At 54.3% G+C, this 10,578-nt stretch overlaps 2 protein-coding genes across 3 annotated transcripts; both read right to left on the bottom strand.

Annotated features, from left to right (window-relative positions):
- Positions 1-1,588: 1,588 nt before the first annotated feature.
- On the bottom strand, positions 1,589-3,924 carry RPP25L (ribonuclease P/MRP subunit p25 like). 2 transcript variants are annotated; one of them, XM_056513016.1, is made up of 2 exons: positions 3,818-3,924; positions 1,589-2,910 (listed from the first exon to the last, which is right to left on the bottom strand). In XM_056513016.1, the coding sequence occupies exon 2, from the start codon at positions 2,899-2,901 to the stop codon at positions 2,353-2,355; it is 549 nt and encodes a 182-aa protein (XP_056368991.1). In that variant the 5' UTR covers positions 2,902-2,910; positions 3,818-3,924; the 3' UTR covers positions 1,589-2,352. The 2 variants fall into 2 exon arrangements, with proteins under 2 accessions (XP_056368991.1, XP_056368990.1); XM_056513015.1 differs by having other exon boundaries at positions 3,557-3,865.
- A 1,147-nt stretch (positions 3,925-5,071) lies between these two features.
- DCTN3 (dynactin subunit 3) lies at positions 5,072-9,575 on the bottom strand. Its single transcript, XM_056513013.1, has 7 exons — positions 9,413-9,575; positions 9,211-9,295; positions 8,227-8,313; positions 7,260-7,343; positions 6,623-6,681; positions 5,846-5,905; positions 5,072-5,445 (listed from the first exon to the last, which is right to left on the bottom strand). The coding sequence occupies exons 1-7, from the start codon at positions 9,509-9,511 to the stop codon at positions 5,356-5,358; spliced, it is 564 nt and encodes a 187-aa protein (XP_056368988.1). The 5' UTR covers positions 9,512-9,575; the 3' UTR covers positions 5,072-5,355.
- Between the last annotated feature and the right edge of the window lie 1,003 nt (positions 9,576-10,578).

Genomic DNA, 10,578 nt, shown 5'->3' with positions numbered 1-10,578 from the left:
CCTGTCGGTGGGGAAGCTGAGGTACAGGGCAGCCTGACCCTGGGCATAGCTGCCAGCTTCCAAATGGGCACTGGAGCCAGAGAAGTGCTCGTGTGGGGCATCACCCCAAGGAGTGGGTACTCTGCTGAAGGACACAGATGTGGCACCCGAGAGACGGCTGGAGACAGGAGGAGGGCATGGAGGGGCTCTCGAGGTGCTTCCTGGAGACCCGCAGGGATCAGCACCTGCAATGGCTCCGAAAAGCCACATCCAGACTCCACTTCTGCCTGGTGACACAGATGCACAGCAGTGACACCGAGGTCTGTGGCAGCCAGCCATCCCCACATGGCGTGTCTCCATGGGAGAGGAGGCAGCCGGATGAAGGATGGGTGAAGGGCAGAGCTGTAAGGGAGCTGGGACATCTCTCAGCTGACCTGAACCCACGGGTGTGATGGTCGGGTAAAGCTCTGTCCTGAAGGGAGAGACACCAAGTCAGCTGAGGATAACTTCCAGTGAAACAAAAATAACAATCACTTTGCAGCTTTGATGAGGTGGCTTTAAACGTGCCACAGCCACGAGGGAGGGTTACACAGGCTGCCCGAGGGTCTGGCTCTCGCTCTCTTCTAAGAGGGTGTTTTGAGTAAACACAGACACATTGCCAGTTGAAATGTCAGAAGCCATCTGATCAGACACTCGAGCATCTTCCTTGGCATTTATGGCTAATCTGCTAATTAGTCAAGAAAAGCAGTCTTCTCCTCAGATGTAAGGGAGCAGCAGCAGCTGGGAACAGCACAAAGATAAAACAGATTAACTCTGCCCCATCCCCAGGACTCACATCTGCTGGCACAGTAGACAGGTCCAAGCGTTTCCCTGACTACTTCCAGGCAGTGGGGCAGGAAGCAGTGAGACCTCCAGAAGGGGAGGAGGAGGAGAAGTGCAAGCCTGGCACAGTCCTGCCTCCACCAGGCGCTCGTTTGGATGCGAGGCAGGTGTCTGTGCGCCACGCAGGCCGGTGGAGTCTTGTCTGGTTGCACCTCTCCTGCTCCCCCTCACTTAGGTAAAATCTCTTCTTTCAACGCTTGTATTGTTACCCTTTAACTGACAGTGCAGCCTGCTGGGCCCAGCTGGAGCTCACTACACAAGCAGCAGCACCGGAAGAGCGAGCAAGACAGGGAATGCTCAGGACACCGTGTGAGCAGGGGCTGCTCAGTGAGCCCTCCTCTCCAGCCCAGAATTACTTACCAGACCTACCCCAGGAGGGAAACTACTGCACAAGAAAAGATGATCCGTCCTTTGCCTCTCTCAGCAGTGCTCAGGACAAATCTTTTCGAGGCTGCAGTTCCAGCCAGTTTGAAAGACGGGGAAAAAAATTAGCAAAAAGCTTTGCAGAAAAAGAAAAGAACCTTGATCTATTTTGGATGTGAAAAGAGGTTAATATTTGGATATTCATTTCCCCTTGGATTAGGGCCCATTTACAGTCATGAGAGGAACAAACGCAGAGCAGCAGGAGGGCTGGAAGAGCAGAGCTCCAGCCAGCAGCCGCAGCCCCACCACCAATGCATACAGGGTGACCTCCAGTGGGATGAAGAAGACATGACAAATTTCCAAGTTACATGAAGTTACACCTTTATTTTAAAGCTATTTTTGTGCATTATCAAGGAGCAGAAAGGGGAAAGAACAGGATCCTTTGGAGTTTCCCATTACCAACCCCCAGGACAGCTGCAGAGCCACAGAAATTCAGGCTGGTTACAGCACGAGTCAACTGCTGCCTGTCTGGAGAGAGAATGACTGCCAGCTCCAAAGGGAGCTACGTGCAGATGATGCCAGACAGAGCTGTATCCTGGCAGTCCCACAATCAACCCCACCGACAGGCTCAGCAGGACTCTTCAGGCACAGAAATGGCTGGCCCAGCCCTGTGCCCTGCTGTCTGCATGCTCAAGAGCCCGGGCAGTGCTGGCAGCTGCCTGGGGATTCCACATCAGGTCCTGTCTCCTGCTTGTACCGGTCAGAGCAACCTGCAGCTGGCACACAGGCAGGTGCCCGTCCCACTGCCCGGGCTGCTGCACCCCCGGGCACCTCCCACCTCGCTGGGCTGGCAGCCCATCGCTGGGGCTCACCAACAGCACCAACAGTTCTTGCTCAAGCAGAGACAATTCCCATCTTCCACGAACCCCTAAGGAGCACAGCCTGGCAGCCTCTGGCAAGGGAACTTGTCAAAACACATTTTCAGACAGCTACGATCACACCCAGTTATAACAGTCTGCTCCTCCTGCCCTCCCCTCACACTCTCAAGCCCCCATGTCCAGCAGCTGTGCAGCCACAGCACCGGGCTGGTTTCTGCAGCTCCCCCGAACCACGCGCGGAGCTGCTGCCTCAGGGCCCCCCCGGCACTCCCCTGGTGGAGCGAGGGTGCTTCCCTGTGCTGCCAGCTCCCCGGCCTCCACCCTGCTTCCTCTTCATCTGCCCCTGCGGCTCCGCTTTCAGTGTCTCAGTCCAGAAGGCATCGAAAGATCCTGGGGCCTGGTACCCCGGCTCCTGAGGATCCAGGGCATCTTTGCTCAGTAGGACACAAATGGCAGGAATGTTTCTCTTCACTGTCAAGGCATCGAGGCCAGCCTCAGGCACAATGGGTTCCCAGATTTCTTCTATCTGTTTGAAGAGCACTTTGGTGATCTGGTGCAGCTCCTTGAGCCTTCGTTTCATGATTTCCACACAGGTGATGGTCTTGCTGACGGCCTTGCCTGAGCCAGTGAAAAGAATCTGCCTCACCGAGTCCTGCTCCATCTTGCTCATGGCATAACCCATCAGATTCCTAATTTTGCTCCCATCCTTCACCTTCATTTCAATAATATCAGCAGGTAGGTCAGTGAAAGGAGGAGGACAAGGTTTCTCCACAATTTTGGTCTTCTTATAGTTCTCCATTCTGCAGTGCTGAAAAGGAAAACAGACCCATGAACACCCAGCCCATTGTAATTGCTACACAAAGAAATTCTCAACACAGTTAGCTACATCTTTTCCTCTGAAGGGCACTCCGAACTATCAAGGTTGAATATCCCAGAAAGGCATAACCAAAAGATTAGCCCAGTCCTCATAAGGACACACCTACAGTATGAATGTTACCACAGGGCAGCCTGAGCCTTGGCAGGCAGGCTGCGAAAAAAACAGGATTAGTGTTCTGGGCCCAAGCAGGGTGACGTGACTGCTGTATCCCAAGACAGAACAAACAAACGAGCTGGGGTGACTGAGAACAGAACTCAGGGATGCTGCACCAGAACATGCACAGGATGAATTCAAGCACAGTTCACATGCAGCACCTCGTGTTACCGAAACAGGGTCATGGGGACCTGGCTAGCCCAGCTGAGTGTAAAACACTGCATGTCACAAGGGAGATGGCAAGCCAGGGGTTGCAGGAATAAAAAACCGTTTCCTCTAGGGAAAGAGAGAAAGGCCAGGTCTCACAGCTGCCATCTCTGCCAAGGCAGGTGCCATTCTGACCTAAGTCCGCTTGACCCTGTGCGGGACACTCCACGTCCCCACCGCAGAGCCCAAGGCGCTGAAGGTCGCAGCAGTTTATTACCCGCAGGCTCTTGAGTCCCGCTGCGCCCAGACCTTGCTCCCCGCACCTCATCCCCCTCAGGGACACGGCAGCGTGGCGGCCCCGCTCCGAGCCTGGGAGCACACGAGGCCCACACCCACACAAAGCCGCCGCCGCCATCAGTGCCTGGGGGCCCTGGAGGCCGTGCAGGGGCCCGGGGGAGCCGGGCAAGGCGGTGGGATGCGGGAATGTCGGGGTGGGAGTCAGGGATACCCCGGTGGGGCGTGCGGAACCCGCGCTCACCTGCGGCCGCCTCAGCGCGCCCTCCGACACAAGATGGCGGCCGCCGCCGGGAGCGCGCAAGCGCGAGGCGGGTGGGCGTGACTCGATTCCGGGGCCACGCCCATCAATCGCCTGACTGGGCGGGCGATGGGCGGAGCGATGGGCGGAGCGATTGGGGCCCCGCCCCCCGCCAGGCCCGGTGATGGAGCGGCCCGGGGCAGTGCCCGCTCCAGCACACACCCAGCTCTCCCGGCACCGGCCCCGGTGATGGAGCGGCCCCGGGCAGTGCCCGTTCCCAGCACACACCCAGCTCTCCCGGCACCGGCCCCGGTGATGGAGCGGCCCGGGGCAGCGCCCGCTCCAGCACACACCCAGCTCTCCCGGCACCGGCCCCGGTGATGGAGCGGCCCGGGGCAGCCCCCGCTCCAGCACACACCCAGCTCTCCCGGCACCGGCCCCGGTGATGGGGCGGCCCGGGGCAGTGCCCGCTCCAGCACACACCCAGCTCTCCCGGCACCGGCCCCGGTGATTGAGCGGCCCGGGGCAGCGCCCGCTCCAGCACATTCCGCTCTCCCGGCACCGGGCACACACACAGTGTCCCTGTGCGCGCCAGGAAACGGCACGCTCCAACTCCCACCTCTACCTGAGCTCCCCAGGCTGCTGGAGGGAGTGAAGCTTTTCCGCAGGCCTGCAACCCCACTGTGGTTTGTCAACCAGCGAGGTTGCTGATCAGGAAGAGTACCAGGACCGGCAAGCTCTTCTGGGCTTCCTGTGGGGATCCTGCCCTGTTCCTGCAGCCTCCCAGGTCACGTTCAGCTGGGCAGTGTCTCACCAACCTGAAGGGTTTGAGACCCTTGCAAAAGCACAGCCTTGGAAACCCCATGCTGCGGCCAGACCAGACAAGGAATGACTTATGCCCCTCTCTGGAAAGGGAAAAGGCCAGCATAGGCTTTGGCTTGCAGCAGCCTCAGAAAACCAGAGGCAGGATAAAGGCAAAAGCTGCTGCCTTCTCTCAGCACAGAGACGGATGAGTGGTAATGCAGGGAAGTTTCATGAGACCAGATTCCCCTGGGCACAGACAACTCACACAAACAGGAAGAGTAAGGGGCACAGCCCAAGGAAGACTGGGACTGGAAGGAATTTACTTGCCCTTTCCCAAGGCTGAAAGCAATCACTGGCCACCCCCTGGAGGCTGCCAAGAGATCACTGCCTGGGGAAAAATTCCCAGTCTGTGCCAGGAGCAGTCCTCACACCCAGGGAGAGACAGAGAACCCATTTAGCGTTCCATGACTTTACTATGATCCACCACAGGCAGCACAGAAAGGGGTTTTAAAGTATGTTAAAACCAAGATGCATTTCAGAGAAGTGGAAGATTTGCAAACAGTGGCAGATTAAGGAGCAAGCGTGGCTTTGCCTGGGGTCTGGCACAGCTCTGAGCAGAGCTGGGTGCCCCAGGATCCTGCCATGTCACTCCAGCATGCTCACGCCAAGCGGGAAGGAGCTGGGACCAGCGGGATGCAAGCTGTGCCACAGGGCACGCCACGCTCCCAGCTCTGCCATCACTCTGCCACAGGTTTCGCTTGCTTGGCCGCTTCCAGACGTGTCAGGATTTCATTCCACTGCACAAACTGCTTAGAGAGAAGCAGGGTCTGGACATGACACTTAAGGAAGCCACGAGGTCAGAGCATCCTGACACCACCGTTACAATCCTGATTCCTCAGGAGAGGCCCAGGGCACCAGGCTGTTGAAAGCCTACATGGATTCAATCCACCCAATGGCTGAGCCACTGCAAAGCACCAAACTCCCATGGTAGTCCAGGGGGCACTTGTGAACACCACATACCACTGCCATGCAAGGGCTTTCTACACAGCTTCCCCACCCACTGTGGTTTTGGGATGTGCCTCGGCACTGGGATCCAATGCAGCCAGGACAGGGACACATTGTCACCACATCAGAAAGGCTGTTAAACCCAGGGTTGGAGATCCAACAGGACCAGCCCAGGGCTAAGAGATCAGTTCAGGTGCTCCAGGCCTGAAGTTCAAAGGATACCATTTTGTTGTAATCCTCAAGGAGTGTCTTGACACTGTCAGTGAGATCATGACGCTTCTCCTGCGAAGAGGGGAGACATGGTGCATGAGCAATAAGTAAGGTGAAGGACATCTCTCCCTTCCCAGTCCCTGACAGATGGCACAACAGGAAACTCATCCAAGGCTAGCACTGAGATCACTGCTCAGGCCCTGGCTGTGGGTGCTCAATGCAGCTGGACAGGTTTCCACAATCAAGAGAAAGGTCATAAACACTGGTCCCATGAAGCACCAATGCCCCCAGGCTTGCACTGCTGCCTGCCTCTCCTCAGTGTTCAGGCTCTGCTTGTCCCAAAACAGAAACTGGCAGCAAAATGCTGAAAGAGACCATCAGGAACTGCCCAGGCTATGCACTGCCAGCTGGAGGAGGGAAAGGGTGAGGGTAGAGAGTGACAGTGTCAACAACATTCCAGAGAATAGGACACTGGAGGAGCACAATGTTTCACCTCATTGTCTCAGTAAAAGGGGGAATTCAAAATGGTTAAACCCACTGCCACTTACTATGTGTCACTAAAAGCTTTTTTTAGTAGGATTAAGGTAGGCAAATTTCCAACTCGGACTCGATTGACATAAATCTTTCCCCCCTTGGAGTATTTAAATTTCTTTAAGACAGTAGTATGCATATTCTGATTGCAAAAAATTGCCATAAATTAGCAATTCAGGCGATTACAAATACAGTACAGTCACTGGCAAAAGGTTCCTACGCCCTTCTAGTCAATACTGATGGGAATATTCATGGTACCTGCTGTTGTATGTGGATCTGTGAGAGCCGCTGCAGTTTGGCTGCATGGTCAGGAACAGCTGGAAGCACAAAGGAGAAATTAGTTTGGGCTGTTTTACAGCACATGGGAATAGTTCCCAAAGTAAAGACAGTCCTCCTCCAGGACTACAGCATGGCAGAAGCCCACTCACCGAGTGCAAGTGTCCCACACTACAGACAAAACTCATACATGATTAAAAAAAATCAACTTAACTACCCTGGAACTGCACGAGCTCAGGGATGCCCACAGCGAGGGCTACTCAAGAATTACACTGGAGTAAACCACCTGGATAGCAGAAAAGGTATCTCTATCCGTGCCAGGAACAGAGATGTTCTGGATGTGAAAGAGCTCACAGGAAGGAATGACCTCCAGGTCCACTCTCTGTCACAGTGCTGTCCCTAGCCTGCTCCACAAGTTACTCTATCACCTCCTTGACCTTGTAACAGAGGTGAGAGCATCAGGAGGCAGGAGCAGACCAAGTTTGTACTCAGTTTACTCTCACATCACTAAGCTGTCCTCTTCTCTAGTCTCAGACTCAAGAGAAAAGAAAGCAAGGAGGACAGGCCACAGCTTAGCAGGTGGCATTTGCAGCTCCAGCTTGCAAAAGCATGTGCATACCTTGGATACTGGTGCTGTCCAAGATTGGCTGGAGGTTCTTCACCTGCTCTAGAAGGGCTGCACGGGCAGGAATAGCCTGTTCCTCTGGTTGAGGGGAGACAAGAATCAACATCAGTAAACAAAAAAACACTGCTTTGACTTTTCACAAATAGTGGTAGTTTTTCCAGCTTTTTTACAGAAAGAGGCTTGTTCATGATTTTATTTACACTTCTGTGCTGCTTGTCCCTGGGTCTTGATTCACAACAATTTCATGCAGCAGAATTGCCACTAAGTTCTAATGATAGGATAAGGAATAATGGTACAAATTGAAAAAGGAGAAATTTAGGCTGGATATCAGGAAGAAGTTCTTCACTGTGAAGGTAGTGAGACACTGGCACAGGTTATCCAGGAGGTTGTGGATGCTCCATCCCAAGGCCAGGTGGACGGGGGTCTGAGTGACCTGGGATATTTGGGGAGGTGTCCCTGTCTATGGCAGAGTGGTTCGGATTGGATGGTCCTTAAGGGCCCTTCCACCCCCTTAACATTCAATGATTCTATGGAATTCCATCACAGGTTATACCACCAGAGGCTGATCAAACTCCTTGGGTCAAAGGAGGATGAGGCCAGAGGGTGTCCAAATACACCCAAATGTCTTCTGTTCTTGTCACAGCCTGGAGAATACTGGAAGTGGGGTGAGGAAACCATTCTAGCTCCAGCTTTTCTTACCAGCCTTTGATTAATTCAGGTCTAAAGTGAATGATCAATACGAGAGAGATCAGAGCTGATAAAACTGCAGCGTGGCTGTGCATGAGGGAGCACTGAGGGTGACAGACATCCTTGTACAACCCACCTCTCTGATACCTCCGTGGGCCATGCCGTACCACATCTTTACAAAAGAAAAGAAATCCATCCTGATCCATCTTAGGTAAAGGACACTTTTTCTGCAGTGCTACAGAAGCCTCCTGTTTCCCCTCGTTTCATGCCATACCTGCCAAGATGAACTGCAGCTTCATAGCGTCTGGAACAGCCATCCTGTCAATGTACTGGGGGTCAAGGTACTTTATTACATCTTCAACTGGAGGGACAAACAGGGTTGGAGACAAAAAGCAGGGGAGATGTCATTCACAATAGCAGCTGCCCCTCCCACTATGTATCAGATTACTCTGCAAACACTGCTCACTTAAACACCTTTTTTTCTTTTTCTTTTTTTTTTTTCCCCGATTAATTAGTTTCTATATGACTTTAAAGCTCTGTGACCAAGAACTGAGAAATGGCTTAAACCAGGAAACCACTACATTAGGGACAACTGAAAGTCTCACTTTTTGTCTGGATAACAATTACCAGAGATGAGTGAAATCTGCTTCTTCCCACCCTCAGCACAAAAACAGCCAACAGCCCCCCATCCTGGTCCTTTAAATAATCCACAAATAAATGGTTTAGGCTTTTATACTGAGCAGCCACTGCAAACTAGGATTACAATGACCCTCCCTGCCCGTTCTATGACAACAGACAGGAAAACCTGTCAACAGGCAGATTTGCAGGACTAAGTACCCCCCAGTTTGGAGGCAGCACCCCAGATCTGCCCACTGAGTGTGAATTTTATTGCTCCCACCACACACAGAAGGCAGAGCTAATTCAGCATGCCCAAGAAGTCCAAATGTGCAGGAATTATTTCAGGAGCTTATGCTCCAAGAGCTTTCAGAGGCTGCATTTCAGGCAGAGCAAATCCTGGCACTGACACGGACACATGGAAATTGAGCAAGTAACAGGCTGCAGCTGCCCCATTCCCACCCCCGACTGCTGAGCTAGAGGATAGCCAGCAAAAATACACCTTTCTCAATTACTTATTTCTGTGCCAAATGAACTGAAACAAACAGGTGTCGGATGGTACTTTTGCTCACAGCAGCGAAATGGTTCAGAGTTGCCCCCTCCCGCCCTCCGCGATCCTTCCCCTACCGCAAGACCCGCTCACTTTTCTTAAACAGGATTTTGATCCTCTCCCTCTTGCCGGCGATATTATTCAGGGCCACCTGCACCTTCACCAGCTCGTCCGCCACCTGCAGACACAGAGGGAGGGGACGGGGCTGTCAGGCCCCGCCTGGCCGCGGCACCTCAGGCCTCGCCGGGCTGCACCAGACGGCCCCGGCCGCTCTCCGCAGCTTCCCCCCCAGCACCTTCCGCGGCCCGCATCCCTCGCCGCCGAGGCCGACGCGCTGCTCCAGCTCCTCCAGCCGCCACTGCAACCGCCGCAGCTCCGCAGCGCCCGCCGCCATCTTCGTGCCGGGCGGAAGCGGCCGCGCCTCACTTCCGGCGCGCCCCGGCGGTTGCCATGGCGGCACGTTGCTAAGGACCGCGGCTGCCATGGCGACGGGCGGGGAGGCCGCGTCCGGCGGAGCGCAGCCCCTCTCAGAGGATGCGGGGCGGTCGATGGCGATTTGCACTGCAGAGGGAAGCATGCAGCCCTCCCGCCGCCTGGGAGGGCAGTCGATTGCCGCTTCATTCCGGCGCGGTCCTCAAGGAAAGAGGCGCTCGGATGTATTAAAAGGAATTGACATAGCGATCCGTGTGGATGCAGGCCCTTTGAAATCCGGGAGGCTGCCGCCGGCTTTCCCCCGGGCCTCTGTCTGCCCGCATTCACCTTTCTATTATCGACTGCCACAGGTGACACTCGCGAAGAAGTGAAGCACTAATGAATGGTGCAGCCAACCCCAGCCGTGCCGCTGCCTTCAGCTGGCACTCACAATTACACGGGTTTCTGACAGGGATGAAATTAATTCATAGCAGCAGCATCTGCCCCAGAAAAAGACCAGAGGGTTTCCCAACTGCAGAGCAATAAGTATCCTAGGGTGTATGGGGAAGACTGTGGCCAGCAGTCAGGGAGGTGATCCTGCCCCTCAACTCAACTCTGGGGAGGGCACTTCTGAAGTGCCGTGTCTCCTTCTGGGCTCCTCAGCACAAGAAAAACAAGGAGCTACTGGAGAGGGTCCAGTGAAAGCCACAAAGATGATTTGGGGTCTGAAGCATCTCCCTTCTGAGGAGAGACTGTGGGAGCTGGGACTGTTCAGTCTGGAGAGAAGACTGAGAGGGAATCTCATTAATGCACGCAAATATCTCAAAGGCAGGTATCAGAGAGGATGGTGAGAGACTTTTCAGTGCTGCCCTGTTACAGGATGAGAAGCAATGGCCCTAAACTAAAACAGAAGGAAGAACTTCTTTATGTTGAGAATAGCAAAACACTGGAACAGCTGCCTAGGGAGATGGTAGAGTCTCCCTCTCTAGAGACATTCCAAGCCCACCTGGACATGTTCCTGTGTCACCTGCTCCAGGTGACCCTGCCTTG

Source organism: Oenanthe melanoleuca, chromosome Z (genome assembly GCF_029582105.1).
Source record: "Oenanthe melanoleuca isolate GR-GAL-2019-014 chromosome Z, OMel1.0, whole genome shotgun sequence".
NCBI classification, from domain to species: domain Eukaryota; kingdom Metazoa; phylum Chordata; class Aves; order Passeriformes; family Muscicapidae; genus Oenanthe; species Oenanthe melanoleuca.
The sequence above is the reverse complement of the archived record's forward strand: the minus strand, read 5'-3'. Positions and strand labels throughout refer to the sequence as shown.